General features: G+C 36.9%; 1 protein-coding gene across 1 annotated transcript in view; it reads right to left on the reverse strand.

Annotated features, from left to right (window-relative positions):
• Window positions 1-708: 708 nt before the first annotated feature.
• LRIG3 (leucine rich repeats and immunoglobulin like domains 3) overlaps window positions 709-19,278 on the reverse strand; it is a 42,382-nt gene continuing 23,812 nt past the window's right edge. The window contains exons 6-19 of the mRNA XM_015855211.2: window positions 18,543-18,686; window positions 18,087-18,230; window positions 17,539-17,682; window positions 16,196-16,276; window positions 15,501-15,572; window positions 15,021-15,092; window positions 13,012-13,175; window positions 9,322-9,642; window positions 7,738-8,019; window positions 6,592-7,044; window positions 6,205-6,363; window positions 5,016-5,159; window positions 4,661-4,936; window positions 709-1,663 (exon numbers count right to left, since the gene is read on the reverse strand). Coding sequence (XP_015710697.1) covers window positions 1,419-1,663; window positions 4,661-4,936; window positions 5,016-5,159; window positions 6,205-6,363; window positions 6,592-7,044; window positions 7,738-8,019; window positions 9,322-9,642; window positions 13,012-13,175; window positions 15,021-15,092; window positions 15,501-15,572; window positions 16,196-16,276; window positions 17,539-17,682; window positions 18,087-18,230; window positions 18,543-18,686 — 2,701 coding nt within the window. The 3' untranslated portion in view covers window positions 709-1,418. The remainder of the gene's footprint in view (window positions 1,664-4,660; window positions 4,937-5,015; window positions 5,160-6,204; window positions 6,364-6,591; window positions 7,045-7,737; window positions 8,020-9,321; window positions 9,643-13,011; window positions 13,176-15,020; window positions 15,093-15,500; window positions 15,573-16,195; window positions 16,277-17,538; window positions 17,683-18,086; window positions 18,231-18,542; window positions 18,687-19,278) is intronic.

Below are 19,278 nucleotides of genomic sequence, written 5' to 3' on the forward strand. Positions count from 1 at the left end.
AAAAGCCAGCATCCTGGAATATTGACCATTTTGAGTCCCACTGTTTCAATACAGTGATGACGACAGGATTCACAGCTTTTAAAAGAGTAGGTATCAGGTATCAGTATATAGAAAAATAAAATGGTGTTTTAATTTTGCTTTCATTATAATCTTATAGTAAGCAACCATCTTTCTCTGACTCTGTACAGTTACAGGCATTGTGTTCCTTACTTCAAATCTAATTCAGCAAGAATTTACAACTGCTCAACTTGACTGAGCAACTAAGGCACAGATTTCATTTATAACCAGAAAAGGGCAGCTGAATAAGGAACAGAAGCATGAGTTAAACCAAAGAAAACATTATCATGTACTTAAATTACCTTCTCATGTTGGGTGTGGCAGTGGTTGCAGAAACAAGAAAGAGGGAGAAAGGGTATGGGAAAGCAAAGATTCAGACATGCACTGCATACTTGGCAAACATTTAACAGTAAACCACTTAGAAAAGAGCAGTGGTGCCAGGCAGATTTTCAGTGCCTCTTGTTATTTTTTTTTTAATTATTATTTTCTTTTAGTAAGTAGCTGAATATGGATTTGTGGATCTACTACTACACGTATATCCTCCATCACATGGAGGCACACCAATTGCAGAAACAGGCAAACAGTGCTGCAGCCTTGTGTGCATGAAAATAGAATGTTTGCAAACACATCTGATAGTTGAAATGCAGAAGATAGAAGATTTTCTTTTTTATTTTGGCATAAAGGGCTTCAGCCCACCTTACCAGACACCAAATATCCACCTACCCTTGGAAGCAGAACACATTTAACACAGTGAAGTCCAGAGACACAAATGTCAGGCAAATGAAGGTTCAAATACTTACCAGAAGGAACCTACAGATTTAACACTCCTTTTCTCTATTTACAAACAGAATTCACACTTCTCATTCTTCATACATTAATGTGGGTCAGAGACCACATGGCAGCATAGTTTATTCAAAGTAATGTGCAAATAAGATGCAAGATACCTGCAAACAGCATGGAGTTTCCATTTGTAAAAAAAGATACAAGTAACAGTACAAAATTAGAATGCTTACTAATCATTTCAATAAAATGAAGTCTGACATAGAAATACATATGCTGTATTATTTACACCATTAATTTACAAAAGATATTATTTGCATAAAAGAAAGCTATAAAATAATTAGAAATATAGTATTTTTATAAGGAACGTTTTCCCCATATAAAAAACTTAGAGCATTTTGGCAATTATGTTTTATTTGAATAAAAATGCATTTTTTTGTTCTGAATTCATAGCATCATGTGGTTTCTTTCTTCCCTTCTTCCTTTCCTCATTCCCCTTTTTAAATAAAATTCCACACTGAGGTAGTATTATGTCAAAGTATCTCTTTGGTCCCAGAAATCAACGGCAGGTCCAAAAGGAGCTATGTATCCAAATCACAGGATTGAAAAGTAAAAGTTCTAAAGTTTTCAAAGGACTGTTTGTAATTGTAAATGCTATTTTCTCCTCTAGAAACTGTCCTTTCCCTTCCATCTTCATCTGCTTCTGGATCGAAGTCCAATGAGGAGTGAGGATTATTATGGGAGGTTTTCGGTTGACAACTTGCTGGCTGCCTACGACTTGAAAGGGCGTCCAGCTGAGGCCTCCATACAGGCTTTCCAAACGTTCCTGGAAGACAGTAAATGAGTTAGTATGGAAATACTGATGCAAACAGTTTTGTATCACACTGAGGGCTTCATGTTAAAATGGAAGCCAAGTACTGACACAAGCAAAAGTTTAGGAACATGAGATTTTTACTCAACTATTATTCTTCCCCTTCAAAGCAAACGTGATCACAACTATAAGGCAATATTCTACCTGAGACATCAAAAATATTTCCAAGGTAAATAACTTGAAAGCCACACATGACATAACTTCATTACCTTTGCTTTCACAATTATACCCATGCCCATTTTTCTTTAGGGAAGAGCACAGAGATCAAACTACGAACAAATCACAAGGCCTGTTTTAATGCAACAATCACTGAAAAACAGGACACAAAGATTGTTCTGAACAAATGGCACATGAAATATGATGTGTAATTCAACAGAAGTGAAAAGAAACATATACAGTTACAAAACACCCATGCAACCGGAATGCTAAAACATTCTTTCTTCTGGTTAATATTTCCCATTAATTAATAACAAAGGTTCTGTCAAAATTTTCAGCCAGATTCTGCCTTCATTCACACCTGTCCATCTTTCTACTTACAGCTGGCTTGAATAGATACAAGTCCAAAGAGAAATCAGCATTTAAGTTGAATCTTTATTAATCTTTATTATTTGGATTCACTACCAAGAAAATAATTACTGTGCCCTTCACACTTCACTACTGTAAAAGTGCTAGCACAAACACCTCTGCAAGAAGGGTCTTCTCTAATGCCCTGATACAGCTGATGAAAAGTATATAATCTGTGATACTTAGAAGAACTATTTCCTAAGCAGAACGTGCCATAGACTGATTTTGAAGCACTCAATTTTATTACTAACTTTACACTACAATTATTAACAAATTTTGCATTCAACTGCCAAACTTTGCTAACAGCAAAGGTTTCAAGTAAAACTGTGATTAGAGATGTTGGTATGAATTCATCTGGACAAGGTCCATATTTGCATCAATGATGTGTAGAGCAATTTTGCTTCTAACACAACATGAAAAGATGTGCCTCAGTAGCAAAGCTACAAATTAAACCCATCTTAAAAAAAGAAAATTCAAGCTGTAAACTTTCTGCCTCAGTTATCAGCAGCGATGTTAAAGCCAACTGCCTCTCCACATTGTGGTTGTAGGAGAAAAAGGGGACCAAATTTGAAGACGGCAATGCGAAAGATTAGAAATATATATGAAGAGCCCTTTCACAGCCATCTCCAAAATCTAACCGCATGCTCCTCTGAGTGTAGAGTGCTAAAGACAAAGACTGTCCAAGACAGTGATTGATGCAACTTGAGTGTGGTAGTAGCTGAGAAAACTGACCAGTAACCAGCTCTGCGTAGGCAATTAGGGCAGAAGGGGCAATAAAAGCCTCCAAGGTTGCATTAATTCCTGGGTACATCTTCACATGGTAGAACTACTTTCTGCAGGAGACATGTGGTAAAGCCCCATCTGCAGAGTCCTACCACAGTAATAGTGGCAGGCAGCCAGTAAGCTGTGTGCAATCCCAGGGCCTCTGCCAGATATGGCATCTGCAACGTTTTAAGTTCTAAACATCTGTTTTTTGAAGGGGGAAAACTTCAAAACTTTTACCCTTTCTCCTCCCTCCCCCAGAGAACAAAGAGCTCAATGATGCACATTCCCACAGGTTCCCCTTGCATGAGTGGGCAGATCCTGGCCCTGGACAAGTCTGCTGACACATGAGCCAGGAAGGAGTTCACGGTATCAGAGCTGCACTTGGCATTCAGATACAACAGGGATGAAAGTAGTATATGTATTTACATGCATTTTAAACAAACCAAACCAATCAGTGTAAAAAATTAATGAGCTTCAAAGTTAAAGCAACCACCTTTTTCTTCTTCCACCTCCCACTGCAACCTGGGTTAAAACTGTAAACTGAGTTAAACTTCAGGAACTATTCCGTCATTCATACCACCAGACAGGAGGGGTAGACAGGGCATCTTTCCACAGTGCTTTACTTTGAAGAGCAAGTAGTTGTGGCTGACAACATTACAATATACCCACATACATCAGCATCGGTCTCACCACCTGCTCTAAGCCCACCTGCACACCTTTTTGCCTGGCAGGCAAAACTTCTAATATGTCTAAAGTTTATGAAAATGTATTTTTAAGTAAGAGTTCTAGCGTTTATGGATATCTGCCAGCCACACTAAGATAAAAAGCATACTGCTGAAGAGATGTGTAAATAAGCTATTAAGACCCCCTAGTAATCTGAAATCTGACCATTATGCAATTCTATTGTGATCACTTTCCTGCTCCTGACCATCGAACATTTAAAATGTTCTATCAAATATTCCTGAGAAGTCAGATTTTCTGACAAGCAGAGGGCAGCTCACAGTTACACCCAAGGATGAACCAACTCTTTGGACTATCACCTTTAACATGACAACTACTTTGGCATAGGCTAGCGTAGCTTTTGAACAAGCCCAAACCCGTCCACTTTGTAACACAAGAGAGGGCCCATTACTGCCTAATTTCTGGTCCCATCCAGAAGGCAACACAGTTCAGGAGCATCCAACTGTCCTCATACACTGCCAGAGAGAGGCAGTCCACATATACAGTTCTAGGCACCTCTCTGCATACTGTGCATCTTAAAAATAAACACTGTCATACAGTAAGTTACTTGAGGAGGTGGAACAATAACACATGCAAAGCCTAAGAACAACTCTCCAACTGCCTTTCCTCAGATACTTTCTGTCTTTCCTCCTTTTAATAAATACTTACATCTCACATGCCGTATTACCTTGCTAAATTTTCTCACATCTGCTGAAAGAAACCCCCACAAACTGAACAAGAATATTTTTTTTCACAGTGTTAGTTACATGAGCAACAAAGCACTACTACAGACTTACTGTAGGAGGGATAAAATAGTTGAAAAGGATTTGCTTAGTGTTACAAGTAGGAAGTGAGAGACAATACGGATATCAACAGCTTGAATAAAAAAGAGCAAGAACTTACCCATGAAAGTGCTGTTACTGATAACAGACGAGGGTTCTAAACTTCTGTTTAAATCAAGCTTGTCTGAGTTCAGACTTCTGCTTTTTAGTCCAGTTCCTTCATTTTGAGTATAAATGCAGTTAATTAACTTGCTGCTTGTAGCCTGCATCCCAATAATGCCAATGCACTGGTCAAAGGGATCTTCCAGTGGAGGTGAGTACTGACAGCATTCCTTTTTCTTTAAGTATCCAGACTCATAATGATCCAGGTTTGCTGTTCTTTGGTCAGGACTGCAACCTAAAGAAAATGAAATTCCTTTTATATGCATTTATCACAGCACAGAAATTATTTAAGACTATTTTCTTTTTCAACTTACTTGGGCTGCATGCTTCAAAGGTCTCAGAGCTGCATGTGTTTCCTTTTAAATACATAGTCCCTGAAGTCCCCAGGTAGTGGCATAGAAATGGATCTGCAACACCATCTAAATCTGTTTCGCTGCCATTATCTAGGTGGCAAATACCTTAAAAATATAATTGACACATTAGCATATGGTCCTAAGATTCAGCTTATGTTTTCATAAGTTTTGTTCTCTTAAGAACCTCATCTTTTAAACATTTCATTGGAAGGCCAACTGTGGAAAGAGTTTAATTTATCAATTAACAGACAAAATGTCACATTTTATTTCATTATGTGGTCAACAGATAACAGAACAAACCCAAGCACAGGGATAAGAACCAAGGAAGCCAGGCTTATACTCTGTTATACATATATATATGTATATCTGCCACATTCTAGAGCACTTAATAGTGGTAATGAGAAAGACCTGAGTGGAAAAGCCAGAGAGAGAAGCTGACTGTTCAAATAGCTCTTCTGACTTTTAGGTCACTGGCTCATGAAAGCTGCAGACATGCTTCATGGCTCTTACTCTGCAAAGAGGCAGACTTTCTGAAAACTTCACAACTGCAAGACATTCAAACCACTGCTCCATTTGCTTCTGTCCCAGCTGTTGACTGTGTCTGCACCCCTAGCATTTTCCCATTAAGATGCATTTTTTCTTGCTAACACAGGTAATGTTTTGGACCATTAGGCAACAGGTATGCTAAAAATGCTGCAGTTTTCATCATGCAGTTGTCTTAAATTGTTTATTGACTCTGACCCTAACAAGTTCTCTGACAGGAAATTGCACCAGTTGTGTTAAACTAAACTTATGCTGGTATTAACATCCACCTCTAGATTCCAGCACAGCCATTCCTTCCAAACTACAACTGAGTAAAACACATTGTTACAACTCCTTCTGGTCACTCTTATTTTGGAAATGTGATCATCAGTTCAAATGTATCCTTGAGACTAAAGAAAAATATTTAAGCAAAGCCATAGTGTCATTTGGATGAGTAGAACCATGTTTCTGTTATTAGCTTACCGATGCATTCACATGCAATAAATCTTACACTCTCAAACTTCACTGAAGATGTTTCACTAGTGTTATTTCCTTAAGTTAGAAAGACAACAGGCAAACTGTAGCTACTCAAGCAAGATGAAAAATCTGCTTAACATTTTGCACCTACCATTACTGTCCCTCTGCTGTAAAAAATACCCTCCCAGAGAAGAGGCGAGGAATTGATGATGACTACCATTTTCAGATGAGCCATATCCATCCTGCCTTTCAGCCAGTGTGCCCTGGGATGACAGGTAACTTGGAATGTCAGCAGGTAAATTTGTTTCATCTGTGGTGGAACAAAACATGCACAAAAGCCATCAGCATACTTCAGGATCAGTAGAAGAATTTTTATATTTGTAAGAAGAGTGCTGAAAGTAACAACCAATTCACTCTTCAGACTGAGAAAAAGCACACAAATATTCCTACAAGAAAGTCACTGGAAAGTAATCACAAATATATACATACATATATATATTTTTTTTTTTTTCCCAAAGCAAGCCCTCAGTTTACACACCTGTATTTGTGATGCTGCAATCTTCATTTCTTCTTCTAGTGTGGTAGATGATGACCACCCACACCAAGGAAGTGCCCACCACACAGCAAACCACAGCTATGATGACAATGCCAACTGTGGCCCATCCATCATCATCAAGTGCTGGAGTAATGTTTTGAGGAGAATCGCAAGTGGGAGTAGGAATTACATTAAGACGAATGTTGCCTCGTTCTGTTCCAAGTGTATTAGACATTTCACAAGTGTACTTCCCAGCATCTTCTACATCTGTATCCACAATAATTAATAACTGATTGCTTGCAGCAAAAAAATGTCTTTCTGTTACCACGAGAGGGCTGTCATCCTTAGTCCAGTTCAGTCGGGGCGGAGGGCTACCACCAGCGATGCACTGTAAGACTGCAGTTTCACCTTTTGTTACAGTTCGATCCAGCAAAGGCCGCAAAAATGATGGTGTTTCTGAAAAGAAAGCATAAGCTTTATATTCTATATAACCTTGCAAAAATGGGAACATGCTCCTTTCTTTCACAGCTCAAGAGGAAAAGCTAAATAAAATGCACCAGTAAGGCCTAATGAAGCTTACAGTCATTTTCAGAGAAAACACCTTCAAGGAATTTGAACTAAGAGTCTACAGCTTGCTTGTCAGTTGATCAGATTTAGATGCTTGCTTTCCTTACAAGGACAAAAAGTCCAAATCATATATGCTTGAGAGTGTATAGAATTAGATTAAAATGGCTAACAAATCATCAGGAAATTAAAAGATAGGATTTTTTTTTCTCTTTGTATATATTATAAATTATTTCAACTATGCACAAGAAATGGATCATAGAATGGTTTGGGTTGGAAAAGACTTCTATGATCTGGTTCCAACCCCCTTCTATATACAGGGGCCTCCCACTAGACCAGGCTGCTCAAAGCCCCAGGTGTAACTATCTTTTATTATTTTGCATCCTAACAGTGACTGTGTGCTGGCATACACATTTCTAATCCATAACTGTGTCAATGCATAATATTTCTGAATACTGTAATTATTATACACCACTTTGAAAACAATGCAATTAAAAAAAAAAAAAAACAGTGATTTTAAAACTATTCAACAATAGTTCAGACCTTCAGAAGATTTATGCACTTAATAGACTGCCAGTTTCTTACCTAGAACTGTTAATGTTGCATTAGCCGAAATGCTTCCAGCAGTATTTTGAGCTGTACAGCTATAAACGCCTGTGTCCTCAATTTTTACATCAACAATAAAGAATACATCATCTTCAGGCATGACATGCATACGCCTCTTGCGTGCTGCTGGAAAATCTGTGCCTCCATCTTTCTGCCAAGCAATCTGTGGGACAGGATGCCCAACTGCAGCACATTCCAAACGTGCCATTGCTCCAGCACGAATGGTTAAGTCCATGGGAATCTTCGTAAATGAAGGCAGCACTAAAGAAAAGTTAGCAATATTAAAACAATAATTAATGATACATGAAACATGTTTTTATGTAGGTTGCTCCAAAAGTAATGACTCCTGTTTATTTCCATGGAAACTACAGCAGATACAAAAAGCACAATAACGCTATTGAAGAGTAAATTGTCAGATGTAGCACACTATTTTTCAACATCTCCACCATTAGCTGTGCATTTTTGTCAGTGATGAACAAGATCCTGCATGTCTTGCTCAAAAAAAACTTCACTGGCAGAGGTGGCCCACCGTTTCATAGTTGCTATGCTACCATCACAGCTAGAAAAATGTTGCCCATGCCATCCATCTTTATTGGTCCACACAGACAGAAGTCAGAATGCACCAAATCTGGATTGTACAGTGGGTGGATTGGACATTCCAGCAGTGATTGGCAATATGCTCCATAGTCTTCAAACTGACATGAGGCCCAGCATTATCATATTGCATGAGAAAGGTTGCTTTCTTCTCTGTCTTGATTCAAGCCTTTACAACATAGAGGCCTGATTTGACGGTCTGCAATTCCAGAAATCCTTTTTTGAATCTACATGGATTCAACGCCACATCTTTGCTTCATATGCACTTCCAGGACAGACACCATTTTGTCAGACTGCCCCTCTGCTGTGATATGTTGCATGGCAACAAAATGTAATGGAATACTGGCAGGAAGATTCAACATCTATTGCCTTACCACCAACATTCTGACATTGTGGGCCAACATAATAAAATGGGAGTCATTACTTTCGGAACAGCCCTTGTACTTTTTGGCAAAACATACTCATTATTTTAACTCTTCTTGGATGTAAAAATGCATAAAATCCCATAACCTGAATTTAGCAGCAGGCAGCAAAAAGAAAGTCAGAGTTGTGTAGTTTGTGAGACTATCAAGATCAAAATCTCATTTCTGCTAACATCTTCCTTCAGGATTTTGCCATTTACACTTTGAAATGGAGTATATGGAGTAGAAAAGACTGATGTTTTACCATTTTGTTACACAGAGTATATCACATTTTCTTACATTCAGCTTGGTTTTTTTGTTTTCTATTTTCCCCTATGCTGTGGTTCAGCACAATGGGGTAAGAGGTAAAATGGAATGGTAATTTTGGAACCAGAAACATTTTAAACAACAAGAACGAAATCAGCTTATTAAGGGAGATTTTCTTCTTCAAAAGCTTTTTTTTCATTCTCTTCTAAACGATACAGACAATGAGAATGCAAATAAATGTACATATCTTGATTAAAATGATTCTACTTCATTATCTACAAGCAATGGATAACATACTTACTGTTTACTGTAAGTTTGGCTTTAATAGAGTAGGATGAACCAAAGTGATTTGAAATTACACACTGGTATTTCCCTTCACTGCTGAATTCAACATTGCGCAGTCGAAGGATGGTGGTATACTCCATCACTTCACCGCCTTGCGCCCGGAGGTGTGCATAATTCTCCATTTCAGCATCATGCAGTAATTCATTGTCTTTCTTCCATGCAAAGGTCATCGGGGAATCACTGCTGCTGGCTGCCGAACATACAAAACTCAAATTGGAGCCTTTAATTGCTGACTGGGTTTCTGGCTGGACAGTGATCTGTGGCTTAGGAAAATCATCTGCACAGAGGGGAGAAGGAAAAAAAGAAAAAGCAGCACTGAGGAAGAGTAAAATATATCTGAGCCCTGAGGACTATATTTAGAAAAGATTGTACAACTTGTTTTACAGGTTTAAGAGAAGAGTCAAGTAAGTATTTATAAAATGGATACCCAAAGTTTTTGTTTTAAATTTTGTCAGCCTTAGGGCACTTAAAGATGCCATATTTATGAATTTATTATGCCAAGTCAACTCTTATTGAAGACAAAGAACACTTAAAAGCAGACTGTGTGTGTAGTTTCTTCAAGAGAGAAGAGCCCCTTGACATCTGGAAGAATTATTCTGAGTGTAAGTCACAAAGTATACTCTTCATCTTAACAACATCTCAGTCTGCTATGAGTTTTTCTTTACTGAAAGCCTAGTTTTCTGCTATCAGAAGCAATGTTTAAGTCCTATTTTTTCCCAAACCTGCAACAAGAAAAAAAAAGTAAGAAAGTTGCTGTTCCAATGATTTGCTGCACTGACCTATTTTGCAAATGCAGCAGTGTTTAAAATCCTATCAGAAGGCAGTGCACAAGAAATTCAAGTGGTTATCTGTGGAATTCTTCTTGCTATTGCTAAGTTACCTCCAGAATGCTATTTTGTGAGTTTGCAGAATTAGCTGCCTTCTGAACCAGTTATTCTGTAAACTGCACATAGATCACACGTACAAAAGGAGAAGTCTCTCAAAACCAAAAGGCCCCAGCGCTCCTACCTACTGACAAAGACTCAAGCACAAATTTCACATGCAATGAAAGAAAACCCCCAACCCCAAACTACTCCTCACCACAGAACCTCCCTGCATTGTTATACTTTACCTTGCCCATTTGTTCTTTACTCTCATCATTTTGGAAACAACATACAATGGTCAAAGCATAATTTCCTTTAATGAATCTCAACATGGCCTGTTACAGATGGATACACAGACAGTCTGAACCTGAGCTACAAGTCACCTGAAAGTCTGATGGTAAGCTCCAGGTACAGAGCAACATGGATCCCCACCCAGAACCTGTACTTTTGACCTGGATCTTAAGAATTAACCAGGCCACTTAGTTTTTCACCTTCATATCCATGTATTGAGTCCTCCAAGTCAGATTATGCTACTTGCAGAATAAATTAATACCGTCAAGACTTTGCTTAAAGATAACTAACATTTTAAGTACTTTAATTAGCCACGTGACAGGGCAGGAGGCGAGATGACCTCATTGCAGCCTTTCAATACCTGAAGGGAACCTACACCCATGGGGGTGTAAACTCTTCAAAAGGGCTGACAATAGCAGGACTAGGGGAAATGGTTTTAAGTTGAAAGAGGGAAGATTTAGGTTGGATGTTAGGGGGAAGTTCTTTACTAGGAGAGTGGTTAGGTCCTGGAACAGGCTGCCCAGGGAGGTTGTGGATGCCCCGTCCTTGGAGGTGTTCAAGACCAGGTTGGACGGGGCCCTGGGCAACCTGATCTAGTAAATGTGTATGTTTGGTGGCCCTGATAGGCAGGGGGGTTGGAACTACATGATCCTTGAGATCCCTTCCAACCCAGGTCATTCTGTGATTCTGTGAAATGTTTAAAATAGTAATAGGGCATGAGAAAATCAATCAAACAAGCAGATACTACAGAATATGAAAGATAAAACCAGTAACATGTTTTCTTCAGGACAGAATAACATAGGAGTATTTATTTTAGTATGTGCCACATATGTGTGTACACACAGATGCATCACACACATACACATGTGACCTTTCGCTTTTGAGGAAAGCATTTCTCGTTTTATAGAAGCCACTTGACTATTCTACAATGAAAATCAAGCTATACATCACGGAGGCGGTACTCCTTAGCACTCAGCAAAACTTTAGTAATTAATTCAGGTCACAAAGACATCTACTCTATTTTTATTCCACAGATATCTTTAGTACAGAAATGCTTCACAATTTATTTCAGCTTGAAATGTGTGGCTTTAGAAAGCATAAATTATATTTTTTTCTATTTTTAACTTCACAAATATGAAACTCTTGTCTAACATGTGCTGTCCTTGGAAAAAATAAAGGAGATTCCTTAAATGTGTTAAAATTAATTCATTAAAAATGTCACTCAAGAGCTTAAAGAAAGATCACTGTCCCCTGTGGTTTAGCACATAAGAGATATATAATTAAAACCTCAAAGTGAATATATTGCCAGAATTAACTTCTCATAAATAATTATCTAATATATACATATATGTATAATTCATATATACTTCATTACCTATCAAATAATCAGTAATTTAGTGCACTACATCAACCCTCCCTTTTCAGCACTAGCTAAATTATGCACCATTTACTCATTACTTAATATTAATATATAAAAACATTTGACTGCTAACAGGAAGAGAGAAAAAAATTCAAGTAACATTTTATGTTTAGTGCCTGCTGTGTCACTGAAAAAAAGGATGCGAGTGGAAACAGTATAAATTAAGCAATCATACTTGCAATGAAAGGAAAGTTACTGAGAAGACACATACAACATTTGAGTTTCCTTTAGCAACAGAAAAATAATATATACATAACAAAAACATATGAAATCCAGGTAGCTCTCTATTTTCTTAGATTTTCCAAAGTTTCCAGTCAATTCATTAGGAGCACTAAAACACACTTGCATTGTTGTTCTGAATTCCTAGTATATGTATACTATTCTCCCTCATGCACAGTCATAATGAATGCTACTCCATGCAGGTCAAGAAATCTTATCTAAAGGCAATGCTTTCACCTGAAATTCTCAAGCCCTAAGGTAAGAATATTTTATTAGTCTTCACTGTCTGGCATACTGAAATACAAAATAGTAGTAACACTACTGAAGGAAATCATAAGTTTTAAAACACGGTTCAAATATAGGCAATAACTTGGTGTTCCCATTTTTGAAGCAGACTTCAAGCACACACAAAGAAGTCAGGTTATAGCTATTTTATCTTCTACTTTTCTCAGCTTTGGAATAAAATCAAATTTGATGAAGCATGAATATAATTTGCAAGTAACCAAAAACAAAAATGGCATCTTAAGTTAGCCAAAATACAGCTCACTTAAGAAGAATCCTTAGAAGCATATGCATTTACCACCACAAGCTGCTGAGCTTTCTCTTGCACACTACATGATGTCCTATGTAGGCTATACACGAAAAAAAAGTCAGGAAAATGTCACTACCCATTTTGTAGAAAGCCACAAATGTAGTTCGTCTACATCAGATTTTGGGAACAGAAAAGAAAATGTTAACAAATATTAAATCCTTTCAATTTTACTAATAAATTCAAACATCTAAGAAGACACAACGAAAATCAACATTCAGCAAACTTTTTTTCTACATAATGAGGAATGGAGACTATACTCACCACAGACAAATGCATCCAAGCTGACAGCAAAGATACTTCTCCCTTTTAGAAGCTGAGGATGGGCACAACTGGCGTTTACAAAGTTCTGAAAGTTGTTCTCTGACACCCACTGCGGTAGCCACTTTAACTGGCAGTCACACAAGAGACTTGATGTGTTTAAGTGCCTAAGTAAAAGCAATTACATTCAAAGCCTGTTTGCTTGGATTCTCATAAGGCAAGTCAATAAACATGAAGCTAATTTTTAATCTAAATACTTCCATTACAAGAAAAAGCTACCAACACTATTTAGCTCAAATGTGATGACATTCTTGCCAATATTGTGAAATTTCACAAAGTGCACATATTCTCCTTAGCTCCAGTTTCTGCAACGCATAAGCTTTCAGGCAGCTGGACACGTTTCTAGTGTTTTGGGTCAACAGTCAAAAGTAGAAGACACAGAAAGAGCACTTGAAATAGCAGTCCAGAGAAGAGGTGTTTCGAAAGCTAACACCAGAACAATTCTGAGACAATTTCTTTCCTCATTCTCATTTTTGTCAGAATTTATCTTGTGGCATATATTTTAAAAGGAGAACACGGAGATGAAGAATAGCTGGTATTGCAATAACAAGTGCAAAAATGGTTATCAGTGTACCTAACTTCTGTGAACAAATCGCTACATTCACAGAGGAATGAAATAATAAAAGAATAAACCAGAGTGATACTCTGTGAAGCACATGCAATCAATAGCTGAAGTAGGAAGCATTCAGTTCAGTTAGAATGAAATGACTAGATGGGAATTTATACTAAACAATTTTACTTCTGGGAAAGTACTTTCTATCATTTGCTTGTGTCTTGTCTCTCTCATACATAAGAGGCCTACTAGGAGACTCAGGAGAAATAGAGAAAAAAAGGAAACCAACAACTTTTGAGTAGTTACTTCACTGAAGTGTTCAGGAGACTGCTATCTTGTGGTATGTCACATCTCCCAAAGCAGCATTAGCCTGTCATTTCATCACATTTGATCAGTCTTCAAATAATCTGGATCAATCCCTAGATGTCAGTCCCAGGCTCCCACTGCTTCTTTTGCACCACACCTAACAATTGTCCAGCAGCTGGCTGGCTGAGTTCAGCAAACTAATCAATACAACTAAATCCAAACTAAGGAAGAAGAGAATGCCTGGCTATGGATAGAAACATGGTTGCTGCTTGCTACAGCACCTGCAGCTGTGTCAGGATATGGTTAACACAAAACTGAAGAGTCAATTGACCATCATACAAGGTTCCTCACTACTTTTTCTATTGCACCCAATACCACGTAACAAGAGCTTTATGTTCTTGTTATTCTTTTGTTTGTTGCCACATTATGCAGTAGAGCAACTCAGAGCAACAGATCTAACAACAGAAGGATGATACGAATAAGGGGAAAAAAGAACGCATATTTAAGAGGAAGCATTAACTGTGGTCAAAAAGGAGTAATAGCTGCATTTTTCTCTACAGAAAAATGTAGCTTTAAAATCTAATGCTTTTATCAAAAAAAATAAGAGAAGACAAAAAAAAAAAAAGTCAAGAAGTTTGCATTCTTCCCAATGACCGCTTCACGACTTCTCTGAAGACCTGCCCCTATGCTGCAGCAGGACTAAAGGACCCAATTACAAGCACTGACAACTTGGTCTTTATAAAAGAATTACTTTACTGCATTTCACTGGTCCAGTAAGCTTTAGCTCTGCAATAGCACTGCTGATGCTACAGCACATTACATCAAAGTCTCCTGTATCTAGTATCTATTAGAGATCAGCCAATTTAAAATCAGGACTCTAGATACCAAATGTAGCAGAAAATGAACACTCCTTACCCTATGCCATCTGACTTAAACACACTTGTCACATAAAAACTAAGTAAAAAAACACCGACACCTTCAGAGATGTCAAAATATGAGTTTATCACTCTGTCAGGCAGCAACTTACAAAGCTCTTACATGTTTATATAGTTAAGAATTCAATAGAGGTGACTATTTTTTGACAGAAACTTACAATTTGTTGAGTTTCTTCATTTGTGAAAAAGCATTTCCTTGAACTGACATAATTGCATTATTACTTAGATCCCTACAAAACAAACAAGAAGAAAAACGTTAAAGAGTAATTGATTGAACTAATGTATTCAACATGAAGTCTCTAGGAACAGTTTGTTACATCAGTTACATACAAAGGTTTTACTAGCTCAAAAACCAAAGAGACAATATTGAAGAGTTTTATATAGCATGCTTAATAAATATGACACCTTCTGTATTAATATCAAAATTCACATTCAGCAGAACTCCATTAAAAAACCATAAAAAACTCCATTAAGAATACTCCCATTATTCAGAGTGTGTTTCATTCAACATCATAAGTAAAGCTCAACAGTCCTATTTTTGTTTCTGTATCAAAATTTGGGGGTTTTTTTGTTTGTTTTTTTTGTTTTTTGTTTTTTTTTTTCAAATGATGGCTTAAATAAGAGTGTTTACTACTTACAGGTGTTCGAGTGCATCCAAGCCAGAAAATGCTTTCTTTGTAATGGATCTAATTCTGTTTCCTTGCAGTATCCTGAAAAGAAATAACGTACATAATGCAAAAAAGATGGAAGTTTTCTTGAGCCAAACAATTGTATTTTTTAGCATTTATTTCCAAACTGTGACTAATATTTACCATTCAGCCTTTCTCAATGCAGCAAAATGCCTCATCTTTAAAATAAACTGATTTACTGCACTTGACTAAACATCTTGATTTTATAACGATTTTAGAGCATGTTTAATGTATACAGTTCAGGAATATATATTATTTATACACATAAGCATATTTTTATTGCATGGATGTACAATTTCAAATTGTCTTTCCATACCAGTTAAGCCCTTTCCATTGGATGCTGCACTGCTTTATCAAAGACTATTCCAGACACTATACATCTGTAATGTTTGATAATACACTTTTTTCTAAAAAGTTTCTAAAAATAGTACATTTGAAATGTGCATGCGTATTTCAGATTAGCTTCACTCAAAAAATCAGAAATTGCTTTCATAGAAATTAACACTTCATAGCAAACAAAACGTTAAGGGAGAAGAACCACCTAACTATGGAAAACATAATATCACGTTGGACTGGTCCATCAAAAGAGGCATAATGTAAGCTACTTATTTATTTTAAAAAGAATTAGACATGGTGATACTCACAGCTTCTTAAGCTTATCCAAACCAGAGAAGGCACCATTCATATCTTCAATAGCCCATGATATTTCATTGTTTTTCAGATCCCTATTTAAAAGGAAAGGGGGCGGGTGGGGAAATCAAACCATGAGAGATATTAGGAAAAACAAGGTATGTACTTCTTAAAGAACACGTATTATTTAAAATAATTCCTGAAATCATTGTCTCGCAGCACTTTTTTTTCTCCTCCTTTTGAGTTACTTCATTATCATTCTTACTGGAACACTTTGACAACTATAAATTAGCACTTTTTCCACTGATAATTACAAAGATAGCAAAACCAACATTGATAATAATTATAGAACTAAACCACATTCCCCTACATGGGTTTTCAGATACAAGACAGAAGGAGGAGCATCAGAAGAAGGAAAAAAGATCAACTGTTGCCTCCTTCTAACTGAAATTCATTTATGTCTTTGTATACTGTGAACATTAATACACTGAGATTAATTAATAAGCAAACCATTTCTACACTCTACACTATTCACAGAGTTAGCCATGTTATCTGTGACACACAATGATATTAGAGAGATTTGTGAAAAGAACAGTGTATCAACAGAGAATCAGTAAGGTAAGGCTAAAGGAGAAGAAGTCTGGGAGAAAAGGTTTAATGAATCTTCCTGTGTAAATTTAGAAACCTGACAAAGTCTTTTTGACTTATTTTTATGACCTATATATGTATTTAAAAAACACAGAATGCATCTCTGTAAATTACATCTTTGCTGGATGCCTCTAAATGCCATCACTCTTTAAAGTCTAGAGGGAAAAGTAGAAGTAACTTCTTCATTCATCTGGCTAACAGATGAACCAATGGTAAAAAAATAAAAAAAATAAAAAAACAAATTCTAATGAAGCAAAGTATTTTTAGATTAATTTACTTCTTCTTCTTCCTTTAAGAAATGCTATTTCAAAATATGATATCAAATGCTTAAAATGATTGCTCAATCAGGAAAAGCACCTACACATACACAGTGTTGCCTGTTCAATTCTACCACGATGGAAGGTATGGACTTAGTTAAAACAGAACTATCAGGTCTCTATGGCTGTGAATAGGCTGCTCACTGCCTCTGAATGAAGAACTGCTACCAGAAAGTTTGTATTAAAATTACCAGTATCCACTACACAGTCTTTAAGAAATAAGCCCTCCCTCTTCAGACTATTGTAGGAAAAAAAAATCTTACTGGCCAAAAGAAAAAACAGTATGCTAGGAAAGTTACAAAAGGCAAAGCAAAGCATAACAACAACAACCTAACAACATACAGACGGTTTCTTAATGTTTTTAACCTTAAAACTCAAGCTAGTCAACTTACAAAGTCTGCAGACTAGAAAGTCCCCGGAAGGCACAATCAGCAATGTAGTTTACTTTGTTGCTTCCAATATACAGTCCAACTAGCAGGCTTAAGCCAACAAAGCTTGAATCATCTAGCCTTGTTAATTGATTGAACGTCAAATCTCTGCAAGGAAAAATGGATTTTAATGTTTTTGTTCCATTATTTGTTACTCAGTTCAACCCAGATGAATTTTCAAGTGGGAGAAGTGGTTCCTTTACAATGAACACAAAACCTATCACACTATTTTTGACCATACAGCTTATCATTTCTAATTATTCACAAATTACTGCAGAACAAATTTCTTTCATTTGAAAATGATTGCGTTATAGCTCTAGAACAACTACAGTGAAATGAAGCAGTCATGGTTGGCTTCAACTTCTTCCAACAAAATTTAACTGTCTTACATGTAGAAAAGTTGCTGTCACCTTGGAAACTTTGTTATGAAAAATTCACAGATCAGTGGTAAGAAGCTCATGCTTTGGCACGTACCCTAATTTCAAATCTGGAATAGAATAAAAGCTACTCACAGCTCACTGAGTTTTTGGCAAAATTCCCAGGCGTCAGGACTGATCCTGCTGATGGCATTTTGGCTGAGATGGAGCTGCTGCAGCATCAGCAAGCCATAAAGCCAGCCTTTGGTTACCTCTGTTAAGTTGTTATGGTCCAGCTGCCTATACATACACAAACAAAAAAAAAACTAAGATTCAGAAACTCAGTGATGCATGTGCTTTGCCACAGGTCCACATTTCACTTAATGATACTGGCCAGATAGCTGCAGTGTATGTTTAGATCTGTTTACACCATGTTTTATGCATGCATTCAGAATGCACTGCTTTACATGCGTAGTAATTAACACTAGTTGTTTTTCAAACCATGCCAGAATAGGTTAGTTCATAAACACTTCTATAGTTTAGCAAGCAATTCTATTATTTACAATTGTACTTAGTGTATTCATAGCACAGTCTATGAAAGATGGTACTCACAAAATTTCCATGTTGGTTAATCCCCAGAATGCACCATCCATGAGCCTAGTAATCCCGTTTCTCTGTAGTTTTAATGACTTCAAAGCTGGAAGTCCTTGGAAAGTAAGCCCATCTATTTTTTTAATTTTGTTGCGATTCAGTTCCCTGCATCAATAAATTTTACAGTTTCAGCAGAAGTTTACTTGCATACGAGCAACTTCTCCTACCTCCCTGGAAACAAATTTTATTTAAATACCTGCCTTGCAAATTAAAAAACAGAAGAAAGATGCAATAAAATTCAAACCTTTTACTGTAATACATTATGTTCGCCCATGCTATTACTGTTCTGCCTTTCTGATACTGAGGATATGTACTTGAAAGTTTACTTAATGGTTAGATTTAAAGAATCCTTCAGACCTAGCATGTCATGATTGATCCTGTTCTCAAAAGTGACACCAAGTTCCTGGAGTCCATCCAGAAATACAGTTGTTAATTTTCACTTTTAATTTGCATTATGATTGATTACTGATTGCAAAGTTCAACTTTCTAGTTGTAATACTTAGCCAGAACAAATATCCTGGATAGTTTCTCCCTCTCTTAGTCTGGAATCGGGAATTCCTTATATACCCTTTCATTGTCTTCTCTAACTACTTACATAGTTTCTTTCCTCTTTCTCAAGTTGTCTTAGGAACTACATACACATACGCTCCTTTTGTAGGCCTGACGTTCAGACTCAAATGTAATAGGAATTATAAGG

Source organism: Coturnix japonica, chromosome 1, assembly GCF_001577835.2.
Source record: "Coturnix japonica isolate 7356 chromosome 1, Coturnix japonica 2.1, whole genome shotgun sequence".
Taxonomy (NCBI): domain Eukaryota; kingdom Metazoa; phylum Chordata; class Aves; order Galliformes; family Phasianidae; genus Coturnix; species Coturnix japonica.